We start from the raw sequence: 15,143 nt of genomic DNA on the forward strand, positions 1-15,143 counted from the left end.
ACTCGTCTCCCTTTGCTACACTTCCGGCATTTAAGCAAACAAAATATGTAGCAAGCAGTTGCAACAAGCTGCATGCGGCTTCAGCGTTTCGGCTGCGACTAGCATTTGTGTGCCACATGCGCCATGTTGCATGCCGCATGCCCCACATGTGTAGGCGGAAAATGCGGCCATGTAGGCTAATGAGTTCGCTTTATGTCCGACCCGAGCTGTTATTGTTGTTGTTTCTACGCTCACTTCCCCTCATCCTGCTGTTGTTTTGCTCGCCTTCAGCTTCTGCTTCTGCTTCAGCTTGCTCTCCTTGGCTGTTGCGGCTGTTGTTTTGCTGCTGTTGTTGGCTAACGAGGCCGCCACATTCTGTGGCACGACTACCCGCCGCCCTCCAGCACCCATCCGCATGAAAACAAATGCTTGTGGCGGTGTCATAATGGAAATGTAAATGAAAATAAGGCAACGGTATTTGGTATTTGGTGCACAACCCTAGCGTAGGGTTGTCGCTGCCTGACAGCCGGCAGGCAGGCACACACAGACACGCCGAGTCGGAAACGGCACAGGACTTGGCTGAACATTCAATGGGTAAAGTTGTGACATCTTTATTTTAATGAGTTTAGCCAAATGGATCAATTAAACTCGTCTGCGGGCAGCAAATGCTACTGAAAATATTTGAGAATCACATAGAAGGGAGCGACCAGGTATATTTCTGACGGACGGACGGACGGACGGATGAGTTCCTCCAAGACCTAACCAGCCTTTAAGAATGGGCTTTATTCAGAGTAAACCTCATACCTCATACAGCATATACATAAGTATCCATATAGCTAAAGGTAGTTTAAAGCTAGTCAAAGTAGCGCCTTAGCCAGACCACGCGCAGACTGAGCAGCTCCAGCAGAAAGACACTCAGAGCTGTTAGCAGCATAATATAGCAGATAAAGTTGAGGCCGCAGAACATCTCGAGCCTAAGAGCCGACGCTTCGTGCGAGACGTAGGGGGCATGGAACAGGCGCCGCTCGAAATGCCGATTGATGTGCCCGACGATGCCAGCTGATTGCAGTTGCTTGAGCTTGCGATCGAAGGCAAACTTCAGAATCGAATGGCGATGCAGACACATGACCAGCTGATACAAGTAGATGTGCTCCTTGACATGGGTCAAGCGACTGCTCTGCCAATTCTCATAATTGTAGTGGGCCAGGTTGCCCAGCAGAGCGCTGGTCGTCAGACGGGCGCCATCCTCAGCCGCTTGCAGTTCCTCGAAACGTTGCGCGAGGTTCGTCTTGCGCAGCAAGGAGCGCTGTGTCGGAAAATAGTCCACGTAGTCGTGAGTGAGGAACTGATAGCGCTGCTCGAGCAGCTCGCCAATTCGCTCCGGCACAGGCGGATAGTAGGGCAGTCGAAAGGCATCGTAGAGCTTGCCCTGGTAGGCGGCGCGCTGCACCAGCGCCAAGAGCAGCCAGGCGCCCAGATAGCAGCGCACTATGCCCGCACGCGGCAGGGCAGCTGCGTCCAGTGGATTGCCCAGCAGAGTGGTGTGGACACGCAAGCCACTGGCCACCACATCGAAGCGAACGCTTCGCCGACGCCACAACCACTGCAGCAGCAACAGGGCCAAGCAGGAGACGCTCAATGCCAGCCAGACCGTGGCACAGAATGGCTGCACCAGCTGGTTCACTGCGCCCATATGCTGATCCACGCGCACCACAAACACCAGAGCGCTCTGATGGTAGGCGCTGGTCGTCGAGAAGTTTTCGCGTAATACATGTGAGCCGCTCATGGCGCCAATGATCACTGAGGAGTTGTGAGCCGCCAGCTGGTGTAGGCAGTCCTCGGTGCTGCTGTTCAGCGGCAATGCAACTGACTTCTTCTCACACGGCGGCAGGAGGTGCAAACGAAAGTGAAAGATTTTCGCCAGCATCTTGATCAGCTCTCCATCGACACCCGTCAGGCGCCAGGTTTCCATGCGCTGCTTCGGGTCATGCTGATCGCCAACGAACATCACATACGGCGGCAATAGATACCAGCTGATGTTCAATGGACAGCCAAAGAAGGTGCCCAGCTGACGGCCAAAGAGCGGCTCCTGCCTCAGCAGCTTGCCGCGCTCATAGCGATCGAGCAGCATCGGCGTGAAGGAGACATTGCAGCCGGGCGCATACAAGTGAAAGCCATAGAGATGCACCACATCCGCGGCTAGCCAGGCGGGCTGCACCAGCACCACAGCATTCAGCACATGGAAGCTGAGGCAGGTCTTGAAGATGCTGTAGAGAGCCGAGAGTAATGACTTCTCTGTCTCGGCGCGCCAGCTGAGCACGATCAGAAAATTGAACTCGCGATCGAAGAGCGACTTGGCGAAGCTAAAACGCAGCTCGCGAAACGAGTGCGGAGTGTCCACCAGGAACAGAATATGATCGCGCGGCTCCTCGATGGGCTTGGCATGCAGCAGCTGCACAGCCATCTGTTCGCCCAGCTGCTGCAGCAAATAGCCCAAGGCCAAGTTCAGTTCGAGATGCGGCCGCTCCAAACGCGCCATCTTCATAATCCCCATCGAATTATAGCTCGGATTAACGTAATGCCTCAGCACATGCACTGCAGCTCGATCCACTTCCCTGGGCTGATAGCTCTCCGCTGGCTGCAGTGCAGCCAAACAGCAAGGCACCAAAGGCAGACACAGCCACAGCCACAGCCTTAGAGAGTGCAACATTTTTGTGGCACAAGCGAACAACCTCGAGCTGTTGTCCAATCCAAACTGTGCCACGTCGCCGCCAGTTGAATTAATTCCATTAATTGCAATGGAAAAGTAAACCCATTCATTAATTTCAACTAAATGCATTAATTTCAGCGATAAGCCACATCGAAGATAGTGCAAATGCTAAGCGATGTTATAGAAAGGCCAAATATAGAGAGCATAGAGTATAAAAGAAAATATAGAAATTTAAAAAAAGCATCGAAAACATAGAATAACATAGAATATAATATAGAAATATTATAACATAGAATATGAATACATAGAATACACAGAATACATAGAATACATAGAATACATAGAATACATAGAATACATAGAATACATAGAATACATAGAATACATAGAATACATAGAATACATAGAATACATAGAATACATTACATAGAATACATAGAATACATAGAATACATAGAATACATAGAATACATAGAATACATAGAATACATAGAATACATAGAATACATAGAATACATAGAATACATAGAATACATAGAATACATAGAATACATAGAATACATAGAATACATAGAATACATAGAATACATAGCATACATAGAATACATAGCATACATAGAATACATAGAATACATAGAATACATAGAATAGATAGAATAACAGCATAGAATCCAGTTCAGTCATACCAACTGACTAGGTATGGCAACACCACATTGTCACGCAGTCAGGCAACTCTTTTTTATGAGGTAATTGCGCACAGCCGACTTATGACATTTGACTTGGGACTTTCGAGTTCGAGTTTTAAGTTTTGCAAGCTGCTTGCATTTATTTCCATTCCATTTCAGCTCAGTTGCCAGCCGAAGACTCATAATTACCAGCGCAAGTTTCAGACACACACACGCACACCCACACATGTGTGTGTTTTGTATTTGCGGATTTTTCGTCGAGGAGGCCCAAAAAAAAAAAGGGAAAAAAAACTTTTTTGTGACTTTATTTTTTGGCGGCAGCAAAAAACTTTTAATTTAGCAAGTTTTTTGACTTGCGACGACTCTGGCTTTTTCTTTTCTTAGTTTATATATATATACATATATATATATACATTTGTAGTGTATGTGCGTGACAGTTTGGCATCTTATTAAGCAAATAATTGCCCGTGCGGTGCATGTGAGCCGCAGCAGAAGCCTCGTCACTTCAAATATTAGGCAAACGATTGCAATATCCGGTTTCAACTATACTTCCATTGAGAGCGCCAGGATTGTGTTATTGCTTATAGTATATATTATATAGTATGCTAAGTTATTTTTTGGGGCTCGCATATTCAAGTATTGACTGGAGTCAACTACTCGATTATACCAAAGTAGCTCAAAATATTGATTGATTGAGTATTTGCAGCTCCAAGCAGAAGTATCAGCTGCAGACGTGAGTGCAGGAATTAGGTCAATATATATATTATATATCTATGATAATCTTTGGAATATATTCAACTAATTTATAGTAGTCAATCAAGTTGATATAGAAGGCGAGAAGAAGTTTCTCTTCCGCTTCTGCATTGTAGTCTCTGGATTGCAAAGGCTAATCACAAAGCATATCTACCAGATCGTAACACTAACTATTCTTAGATACCTTTCTATAGAGAATATCTTACATAATTCATATAAATGTATCTATATTATATCCTTACCTATATATATATATACATATATTTATATATATTCAGTCATATATATACATATCTATTTATCTTTAGTATAAGTATCTATATGTCTTTAGATCTAGATATGGCTATATTAAAATATATATAATATACATAACGTTTATTAAGACTCTATTTGTATTATATCCTCACTATATCCACACTTTATCTATACCATATATTTGGAAGAACTACATTTTCTGTTGGTTTTATCTGTCTATATCAAATGATATAAAATGAGAAATATTAGAGTGGATCATAGGACATAATACATAAGTCTACATAGACGACTAATTACAACTTTTACAGAGTATTGCCAGTGCGACTTGATGGCATTATTTATTTGAACAATTTCATGTTAACAAAATAAATGTTGCTGTCTGCGCTTTTTGCTCGCCTTTTGTTTATCAAATGCGCACATTAATTACGCAACCACAAACACACACACACACATGGACACACATGTGTGTGCATTCATGCATGTCCAACCAGCAACCGGCCCTCTCGACCCGCCCCCGCCAACCCGCCGACCCGCCAACCCGCCGACCCGCTTCGATAGCTGCAAACATATCGTTTTTGGCTGAGCGCCGCATTTGCATTTATATGCGCATATCCTTTGTGCCCAAAGGATATTACATTTTTCCACTTGAAGCATTTTTCGTGCATTTAATGAAATTTTTAATTTTTATGCAGCTGCAAAATGGGGCGTGGCAGCGCAGCGGGCGCCAGATTGCACTAGCAGCGCAAACGGAGGCAGGCAGAGAGATACAGCAAATGCTCGCTACAATTGCCGCTGTCCAAAGCTCGAGCCAATCCCAAAGCGCAAAGATAAATTTTTATATAAATATATATATAGCATATATATATATATATATATATATATATGAAAAGCATTTCGGCTCTTTGGCTCTGCATGTCCCCTGGCCAAGACCCCTCTTGGTTTTTTTGTTCCCAAGATGCAACTGCAACCGCAACATGGGCAAAGCACAATTAGGGTATACCTTGTAAAACCTCGATTTACAGCTGTTACATTACATTGAGTGACAGCGGCGGACAGAATTAGAACTGCTTCAGAAAAATCCTTAACAGCTGTTAAGTTTAATAGAAGAACTGATGCTTAGCAACTGTTAAATTACATAGAGATACATCTACTTAACAGCTGTCAAGTTTTACATTTACTCAGGCTGTTAGCCACATTATTTATTTAACAGTTACTCAAAAAAAATTTACTAACAGCTACTTAACAGCTGTTAAATTCAACGAATGTATTTAACATTTACTTAACATAACTTGGTTTACATTTACATAAAAATGCTTTAAACAGCCCCTTAACAGCTGTTCAACTGCAGTTAACAGTTACCTAACGGCCGTTAATTCTAGCAACAACCACCCAACATTTGGTTAAAGATTCCACCAAACTGTTGCCAACAGCTACTTAAGGACTGCCAAGAGACAACATTTAGTTAAAATTTTCCACTTTGCTTGGCTCTTCAATGCCGCTTTGGCTACTCGACTGCTAGAGGGTATCATGAGTAGATTGGCCCTCAGGGCTGAGACAGCCTTGTTAAATTTATTTAGCCTCAGCTGAGCTGCATTTGCCTCTTTGAGCTGTGTGCGGCTGGACACCAAGCCCCACAAGGCGAGACAAGGCATTCAACCGAATGTTGCGCTTGCCATGGCTGTTGCTGCGGTCACAGAAGCCGACTTGGATCCTTGACTTGGATGTAAATGAAAGAGAAATTGATCTAAGAGCTGAGTGGAACGAAACGGCAAGCCTATCGATAATCAAAATATATCGATAACACAGCAAAAAAGGACAGGGAGAGAGAGAGGAAGAGCTGATAAACAAATTCCGGTCATAACTTAATCTGAAGAGCATATGCTGATGGGGCTGGAAAACCCAATTAAATTGTATGCCACATGCTTGAGCAGCTGCTAAAGGAAAACAAAAAGATAAAGCATGCCGTACGGGGCAGGCGGTAACGTGGGAACAGGAGGGACCGGAGGAGAGAGAGATATGATATGGCCATAAGTCAACTATCTGGCGCCAACTCCGCTTACCCAAGTTCTGGCCAAAGTTCAAGTTTGTTGGCTGTGCCTTAGTGAAGGAGTGGGCCACGGAAGGTGCGATTCGGCTTCATTTCTGTGCATAAATTAAAAATGACAAGGATATGCGGGCAGGACACGCGGCAGCAATGTGTAACCCAAAGCGCTCGCAACAAGTTGCAAGTTTCTGCCAGCACACACTCGACGCTCTCAGTGTGTGTGTGTGAGCTGAAAGTCAAAACCCCAACCCCAAGCCCAAGCCCGACTCCAGTTGCCAATCCTTTTTGCCTGCAACTTGCCTGAATCCTTTAGGCATTCACCTGGCAGCGTGTTCAGAAAATTTCTACAAATTCAGCGAAAAGTATTTTTCCACCTTGAAAAAAAGTGCCTAACAGAAATGGGGCATGGGCGCTACAGTTTTGGACTTTATGAAGAAGAATGGTGAGGCGGGAGCGGAGGACGTTGCATATTTGGTGGAGAACGAGAGCAAGAAATGATTTATGAATGCAAAAAGTTGTTGGGCCACAACTTTTGCGGAACCAGCGACGCCGCCTACGCCAGCCACGTCTCCTTGTTATACCCTGCAGCCAACGGGAAGGAGGGTATATTTGCGTGTAGCATGAAGAGTCATCATAAACATACAGATATTACCAGTTGAGTCAGATAAAAACTATTGTATATCGATAGATATTTGTATATCGATAAATATCGATAACACGTTGTTGATATCTTCCTAATCGAAATTACATTGAGAAGCTAACCGAGTGTAGCTAGTGACTCTCAACTGCTGGCTTGAAGTTAGATATTAGAGATTGTCATAGATGTCTATCGACATCAAATATCGATAAATATCGATAACACGTTGTTGACATCTTCGTAATCTAAATGAACAAGAAAAGCTACCCGAGTGTATCTACTGCTGGCTTAAAGTTATATATTGGAGATTGTGAAATATCGATAAATATCGATAACACGTTGTTGTCATCTTCGTAATCTAAATAAAATAGAAAAGCTACCCGAGTGTATCTACTGCTGGCTTCAAGTTAGATATTAGAGATTGTCAAGGCTGTCTGTAGGCATCAAATATCGATAAATATCGATAACTCGTTGTTGACATCTTCTTAATCTAAATGAAGTAGAAAAGCCAACCGAGAGTTAGATAATACAGATTGTCATAAGTGTCTATCAGCATAAATTATCGACAAATATCGATAACTTTTGATGCCATCGAAGTGATTTATAGACGAGCTGAGTATAGTTTATCGAACGCTAACATCAGGCTTAAAGGCATAAAGACACAAAAGCATAAAGTCAGATTAGACAGTCTACATTTCGTAACTCTACGATAGGGCATCTTGGAGTCGTGCATACTCGTGTTGAGCTCGCTGCCTTGTTGTTATTATTGTTGTTGTCAGTTGCGACATGGGCAGCTCGTGTTACGCACACACACACACGCACCTATACACACGCGCACACACAGAGAGAGAGGGAGAGAGAAAGAGAGAGAGAGAAGAGCACACACACGAGTAGACGCTTAATGGAATTATAAAAATGTTAACTTCAGCACAAATTCAAACAGTGCCGCACTTCGAGTATGTCTGTGTGTGTGTGCATGGCTGTGTGTGTGTGTATTGGTAACTAACCTTTTTATACGAATTCAGTTATAATTTTGTTTAACATTCAAAGTGGCTTTGTTTGCGGTAGCGAATGGACAGCGTGAGAGAGAGAGAGCGAGAGAGGGCGGTTGCGAGGGACGCAACACTTTTAACTATTCCCATCAACTGTCTAACAACAAAAATATTTGCAGGACTTTTTGCACTGAGTGGGCAAAATAAAAATATAGAAAATTTCAAGAGGCACTAAAAAAGTTAGAGCTTAAGCAAATGAAAATATTCAAAATTAAAATTTAAATAATTAAATTGTTAAAATTTGTGAAGCTTGATTTGATTCGAAGCGAAGAGCTGAGGCTGGCTAAAAGCTAAAAGCCAAATCATACAAAAAAAGCCAATTGTTCAGAACTAGTATTGACATCGTAATTCTCCAGCTCTTTATTATTATTAATTTCATTATCATTATCATTGCCTTTCTGGCTATCATTGACTAGGAGATCCACGCTCTTTCGACAGAGTAACCGAAGAAGCAAAGGCGCTGCACAAGGGTCGATCCTAGGAGCAGATCCCTGTAATACCAAGAACGACGATATACCAAGGCTGTAAATTACTGAAAATACCTGCCCAACTGGATACGCAGATGGCAATCCATCTGCCATCATCATCAATAGAAACATCGCAGAGAGTTTAGCCAGACTTACCCAAGACATGATCTGCTATCGGTGCCTTCTCCTCTCCAGTAAGTGTTCATAGAGATGCAAGTAAATGAGAAGTAAAGTGAACTATGTTTTCAATGAACTAGATAGAGCGACAATAACAGGGTCTACTAATAAACTGAGTCACACAGAGAGGACGAAGACTTCAAATGGTAAAGCACAGTTTCAATCCCACTCTGAGATAGCGAAGCTAATGCAGAGCACGAAGCACGCTCAGTTGGAGCACATAGAAGGGCTCCAGGCGGCAGGCAGCACAAGAGTTGAAAGGATTCCTACTCAGTGGGCAGTCCGACAGACCCGTCGGAGGGACGACCTGATTAGGTAAGTAGTAATAATCAGCATCATTATTAACACTATATTCCTTATCCCCATGAATGCTGTTGCCATTATTGCACCTTAAACTTTGACCCAATGCGCCATTAATCCCTTCGTAATGCTCTCGTCCTTTAGCGACCCGTCCAACTGTTTCTCCTGGGGCAACTTCTCTGTGCATGCTGCAAATAGAAGTCCCTTTAGTATATTATCTCAAAATCCATCAAGTCGAAAGCAATTACATTTGTCAAGCCAGCAGCCAGTCCTTCTAACCCGCTCGCGCTGTCTCTTTCGCTCCTTTGCTTCGCATTTCTGATTGTTTTTTACTCGTATCGCTTGAAAAATTAAAACAAAGCTCAGGCCCAAAATGTCGGCCTCAGTTCGATGCCTGCCGCCGCTGGCTGCAACTGCAGCCAGGGTAGAGAAGGCAGCAGAGCTGCTGCCGAGCCAGCCAATCCAATATACTTTCCAAAGCAAACACAAAACTTGAAGCGCGGCTCCAAATCGCAAGCAGAGCAGCAGCCAATCTAGTGCCAAAGAGCCGCCAAAATGAAAAATGGGCAGTGCAATAAGAATGCGCCGCAACGAGCGTACACAACTCGCTGATACCCTGTAACCTGTGTAACCTCATGCCCTGACTTCCTCTATTTGGTATATAAAGAGTGTGCGCCTTAGTCTAGCAACATGATTCGATGACAAAGCCTATTCAATATTTCCATAACAGAAAGTAATCGATAGCTTGCACAATGTTTGCAAGCAGTGTTATCGGGAATCGTTTATCCTTATCTCACCTCTAATACCAGCCAGCCTGGCCAGCCTATAAAGCTGTCTTCTCATTTACAGGGTATCTAAAATCAGTAATAGAAATGGACCAGAGGCTGCTTCAGCTGCTGCTGCTGCTGATGTGTCTTATCTTGTCTGCATTGGCTGCGACGCTAGCGTCGAGCGGCGAGCGTCGCCGTCGACGTCGACGTCAACGTCAGCGCATCCTGAAGGTTTTTATCTTGGCGTCATGTTGATGTTTGTCGGAAACTTGATTATTTTCGCTGCTTTTTTGCGATGTTTTTTTCCGACGTTATTTTTTTGCCTGCAATTTTGTATACCCTGTACGCAGCGTGCACCAGCAGAGTAACTTAGTTACTTTGTAACTTGGCACAATATTATCGATAACTTGCATAGCTTCTGGACTATTTAGATTTTTTGCAGACTTCGATTTGCACTACTTTGAAGATAGGGCTAAGCATATATATGTATATATAATATGATATATACATATGATATATAAGAATATATTTATCATATGCACACTTAACATTCTTAATCGATAACTGCTTTAGCTCAATTATCGATGAGCACAACAATTAGATTAGACCAAGCTGAAGCCAAGACACTTGCTATGCGCTGGCTCCTCTAGAGAGGCCAGACTGTATCACATGCAGCACGTGTGTGTGGTGTAGGCAGCAGCTCAGCTTAACTGGACATACTTTACAGGGTATATGCTAGTCTGGCACATGACTACTGCTTGTATTTTATATATATAAATTTTTTTGTTAGCTCACATGTGTGTGCGTGTGTAGGTGTGTGTGGCTGTGTGGGTGTGTGTGTGTGGATTGAAGATGTTTGTGCTGCGCCCGCAGCGTACAAGCAGCGGAAGCAGCTAAACAGTAAGAGAGTGAGAGCGAGAGAGAGAGAGGAAGGGAAGACGATGCAAGGGAGCAAAGGGAGCAAAGAGCTGGATTAGCCCACAAATGTGTGTGTGTGTGTGTGTGTGTGTGTGTGTGTGGAAAGGAGTTTTTGCTGCTACAGTGGGCGAGTGTGTGCGGAACTTCAATGTAAATGCAACTTAAAGGCACGGCATTTGCCACAAAACAAAAGGCCTTGTGGCAAGTTGTGCTGCTTGTTCTTAATGCTGTTGCTGCTGCTGCTGCTGCTGCTACTGTTGTTGCTGTTTGACAAACAAGCGCAGAGCGCATAAGTAAAATAAGTTGTAATAAGAGCAGTTAACAACATGAACTAAGCCCGAATAAGCGTACAACACACACACACAAGCAGAGAGGGAGAGCGAAACAAGAGCAAGATGAAATCTTCTAGCACCTGGCCACACACGCACACAGCCACACACACACACACACATAAGTCAAAAGGCATGACAAGCACATGACTTTCGTTAAGGCAATGGGCAAGAGCAAAAGCATAAGCAGGACGCGACAAGGGGAAACAACTAAGAGCAGCCCAGTCGAGTGCAACTGACTGCTTAATACTCGCTCACAGTCCAAAAATATATTTCATAAGCCGCATTTTTCGATGTGCCAAGGCTCAAAAGCTCCAAAGGTATATTTGTAGAGCTAAAACTAAGATATACATGATATTGCTGCAGGCGATTCATAGTAGCTTCCCTACATGAGTATATACTCTAAATATCTAGTCTTCACATTTACAGACTCAGAAGCCAATATACTCGCTTCACCTTAACGAGCGGGCGACGGGGGTAGAGCGGCAGGGGCATCAGCGTTTGCACGTAACTCAACGTAACGTTACGTCGCACAAGGCACTGACAACTCCTTTAAAATGTAGTTACTGTTGTTATTATTCAACCTTAATGAACTTAACAAGCGCCCGCATGGCGCAAGGCGGACATGGAGAGCGACAGTGGAACACCGAAGACATGCCAGCCAGCTGAGCCAGAGCAAGGAGTAAAAGAAACAGAAAACAGAAGCAGCACCTACTGCCAGGACACATGCCAGGCACATGCCAGGCAGGCAGGCAGGCAGGCAGCCAGCTAGTAGTAGGAGCTGCACTTGGACAAGCACAGTCGAAAACAGAGACGGAACGGAAGGACAGGCGGACGGACGGACAGAAAGAAAGACACATACGTTATGCAGTTAAAAAGCTGAGCAGGGCAAGGGTTACGGAGGTAGTCGGTGTGTGCGTGTGTGTGTGTGTGTGGCATGGAGTTACATGTTCATGTCGCAAGAAAATTTTGCGCTCAATGGCGCAGGGTCACGTATATCAAATAAAGCGCCAAAACGTAGCCAAACCGCCAACAAAAATATATAAAAAAAAAGAAACAAACTAAAACAAAATTTACTAAAAGTCAGTTAAAGTGCTCAAGTCAAGCTTAACTGACTGCATCATACTCGCTCACGTTCCAGCTTATCAATAATGCCCCAATCAATAATGAATCAGCTGCTAAATTTGCCTACAACTGTGAAAGATTTGGAATGCTAGAGGCACTTACAGACGGTCGGACGGACAAACGTCTAACAAACGGAATTACGGACAGTCGAGCAGGCTACAGGACGACTACTGAAATTTATTTTTTTTTTTAATTGCTGTTTTTACCTGCAATCTGTCTTATACTTTACAATAAACAAATTTGTTGACAATAATATTACGTAACCGGATGGCCTGGGCTCCAATGAGTTCAATTCATATATTTACCTACTTTACACATTTATCTATTTCTGTGGCGTAGGTCTAGGTCATGTAATCTTTTGAGTCGCCCCTGGTTGCTGGAGTCATCCAGTAGTCTTAGTGCTAGAGCATTGAAATAAACAACAAAAAGGGAAATACGCACCTTTCTCTAAAATACTCGCTGATCACTTTGTGAACGGGTATAAGCTGTAAGATATTATAGCTCAAGATCAATTGAGGATCCTTTCATGTGACGTGTAAATGTTCTTCGAACAACGAACTGTGTTCTAAGGACCAAGCTTTCAGTATTAGTTTAAAGATGCAGCATATCAAATGTCGCATGCTTCTCAAGCTCCCATTCTGTATATCTAGAATCAATTATTCTAGGCGCCATAAAAACATTTAAAGTCATAGCTCGAAGAGAGGCTTAAGAACAGACTGAAAGATAAAGCAGATATAATTCGCTTGCTTTTTCTTTAATATATTATATAGCATATAGTAAGAAGAAGAAGTTACCCCTTAATTCTTAGGCTCGACTAGACCCATAAGAAATTGTTTAAAGACAAAAACATATGCCCAGCTGTCGTCTTTAACTGCTATATAGAATCATATAAAGACTTGGCCAGCTGTGTCTGTGTCTTAAGTCTAGCAAAGTCCCACATTTGTGCCCATCAGCCACAATCTGTTCCCAGTATTTTGCTGAGCGTATAAGAGCTGAGTTGATTGCCGCGCAGAGCGTTGTCCTTCCGCTGCTCGTGCCCATAAAAGGCCGCTACAATCGCACAAATGTCGACAGTCGGCGTTTGGCTGCCGACAAAGTCGGCTAAGCGCTGCTGCTGCCACTTTTTTCACAGCTTCTGGCCTAAACGAAAGCTATAGACTTTCATATAGAAATGAAGCTGATGATACAAATTTGTCTGCAGCTTAAAGCGCGATTGCAGGCAAAGTGGCGCCAGAGGCAAACGGCTATTTATAGCAATCAATCAGTCAATCAATCAGTCAATCAAGCACTTAATTAAGCCATTTGCCAGCAGAAACGTTTTCAATTTATTGATAGTTTTATGTTTGGCTAATTTTAGCTAATTGTAATTCATTAAAATTAGGTTAAGCCGACAACGCGATACAATTATTCGTTAATAGCCATTGAAATATTATTTTGCCATTGTTTTTAGACTTAATTATGAACGTGTTTCAATCAACAGAAACCGAATTGCCCCAATTGATGAACGAAATAAAGTTTTGATTAACATATTGCGGGTGTTCGAGTGCCAATTGCAGCCAAGCTAAACTAAACCAGTTCAAGTGCTCGAGTCGGGAGTGCCCGACTTAGTTGTACCCTGAGCGGCTAGCACAATACTTCAATTCGACACGGCTCTCCTCAACCGACCAGAGACTCGACCAAAAACTAGGAAAAGGGCTAATTCTTATTTCAGTTCTATTTATAGACTGCCCAGAGAAAGACAATGCTTAAAGACTAAGCCACGTCATTCTGCCAGCTCTTATAACATCGACGTTACTCTGAGGATTTCCATAAAACTTTTAGCAAGTAATCTCCATATTCCATTCAATATAAAAAACATTTCCATAATTGCAAAGTATTTTAAATATTGACTGAAATCGAATTTGATATGCCCAAAAAACTGAAGCTTGAACGGAAAGAACGAACATAAGCAAGGACGTCTAGACGGACAGATGGATTCAGCTGTTGCTGCTGATCAAGAATATATATATAATATATATATAAATATATATAATATACTTATGTTTGTTTTTAGAGTCGACCACGCCTTTTGCTGACTGTTACACACATTCGCATCAATCCAATATACCCTGAATTCGCATTTTCAATGGCTTCTGGGTATAAATGGATATATATAAATATATTTCAACAAAAATAGAGAAATATTTCCATGCATCAACTCAAAACGCGAGCAACGTGAAGTTGGCCGCAAGCGATTTTACTGTTATTAAATTTATTTATTGAAAGCGTAAGGGCAAACGCGAGAGCGTGCGGCATGGGGCATGGGGCATGGGGCGTGGGGCAATTGCTGCGTTTTATGTTTAGGTCATCGATATGCAAATTGATTGACAGGCCCACAGCGTATTGGAACAACCGGCAATAGCGCCTTTAGCCCCACTATTCCCAACGTTGTTGCTGCTGCTGCTACTGCAGCAGCTGCGAATGCGAATTCAATCCAAATCAATTCGTTTCAATTCTCGCAGCAGCTGCTGCTGCTGCTGCTGCTGGCGCATTGTATTTTTATGCAGTTTGTTGGCTATTGAATTTGATTTCTATATTCTCTACACACGCACACTCACCTGCACACACGCTCACCTGTGTGGCTCTAAGCTGAACTGTATTTGTGTGAAGCTGAAGCAGTCGCTTTTCCCTGCTGGCTACCCTTTGACTCCTGCTGCTGCTGCTGCCCATTTGACATAATTAATTGTAACACGGAACAATTACGATGCCCCGAATACCCTCTCGCCCTTAGCCTCTCGCACATCCGCTGTAACGTGGGCAGGACAATAAGGATATACATTTTAATTAAAGCACCTCGAGCCAACTAATTACATTCCCAGAACCAAATGTGATGCAGACGCTAACGTCGTGACCCCTCTCCGTCTCTATCTCTGTCTGTGTCTGTGTCTGCGTCTGTGTGTGT

At 43.2% G+C, this 15,143-nt stretch overlaps 1 protein-coding gene across 1 annotated transcript; it reads right to left on the minus strand.

The window, feature by feature from the left end:
• Positions 1-832: 832 nt before the first annotated feature.
• LOC111594001 lies at positions 833-2,689 on the minus strand. The gene has a single exon (XM_023307096.2). The coding sequence runs from the start codon at positions 2,687-2,689 to the stop codon at positions 833-835; it is 1,857 nt and encodes a 618-aa protein (XP_023162864.2).
• Positions 2,690-15,143: the final 12,454 nt, after the last annotated feature.

The sequence above is a fragment of the Drosophila hydei genome, unplaced genomic scaffold (genome assembly GCF_003285905.1).
Source record: "Drosophila hydei strain 15085-1641.00,03,60 unplaced genomic scaffold, DhydRS2 tig00000237-arrow-arrow-pilon, whole genome shotgun sequence".
In the NCBI taxonomy this organism is placed as follows: domain Eukaryota; kingdom Metazoa; phylum Arthropoda; class Insecta; order Diptera; family Drosophilidae; genus Drosophila; species Drosophila hydei.

Coding starts and splice junctions, on each gene's coding strand:
- LOC111594001 (XM_023307096.2), bottom strand. CDS start 2,689: ATGTTGCACTCTCTAAGGCTGTGGCTGTGGCTGTGTCTGCCTTTGGTG.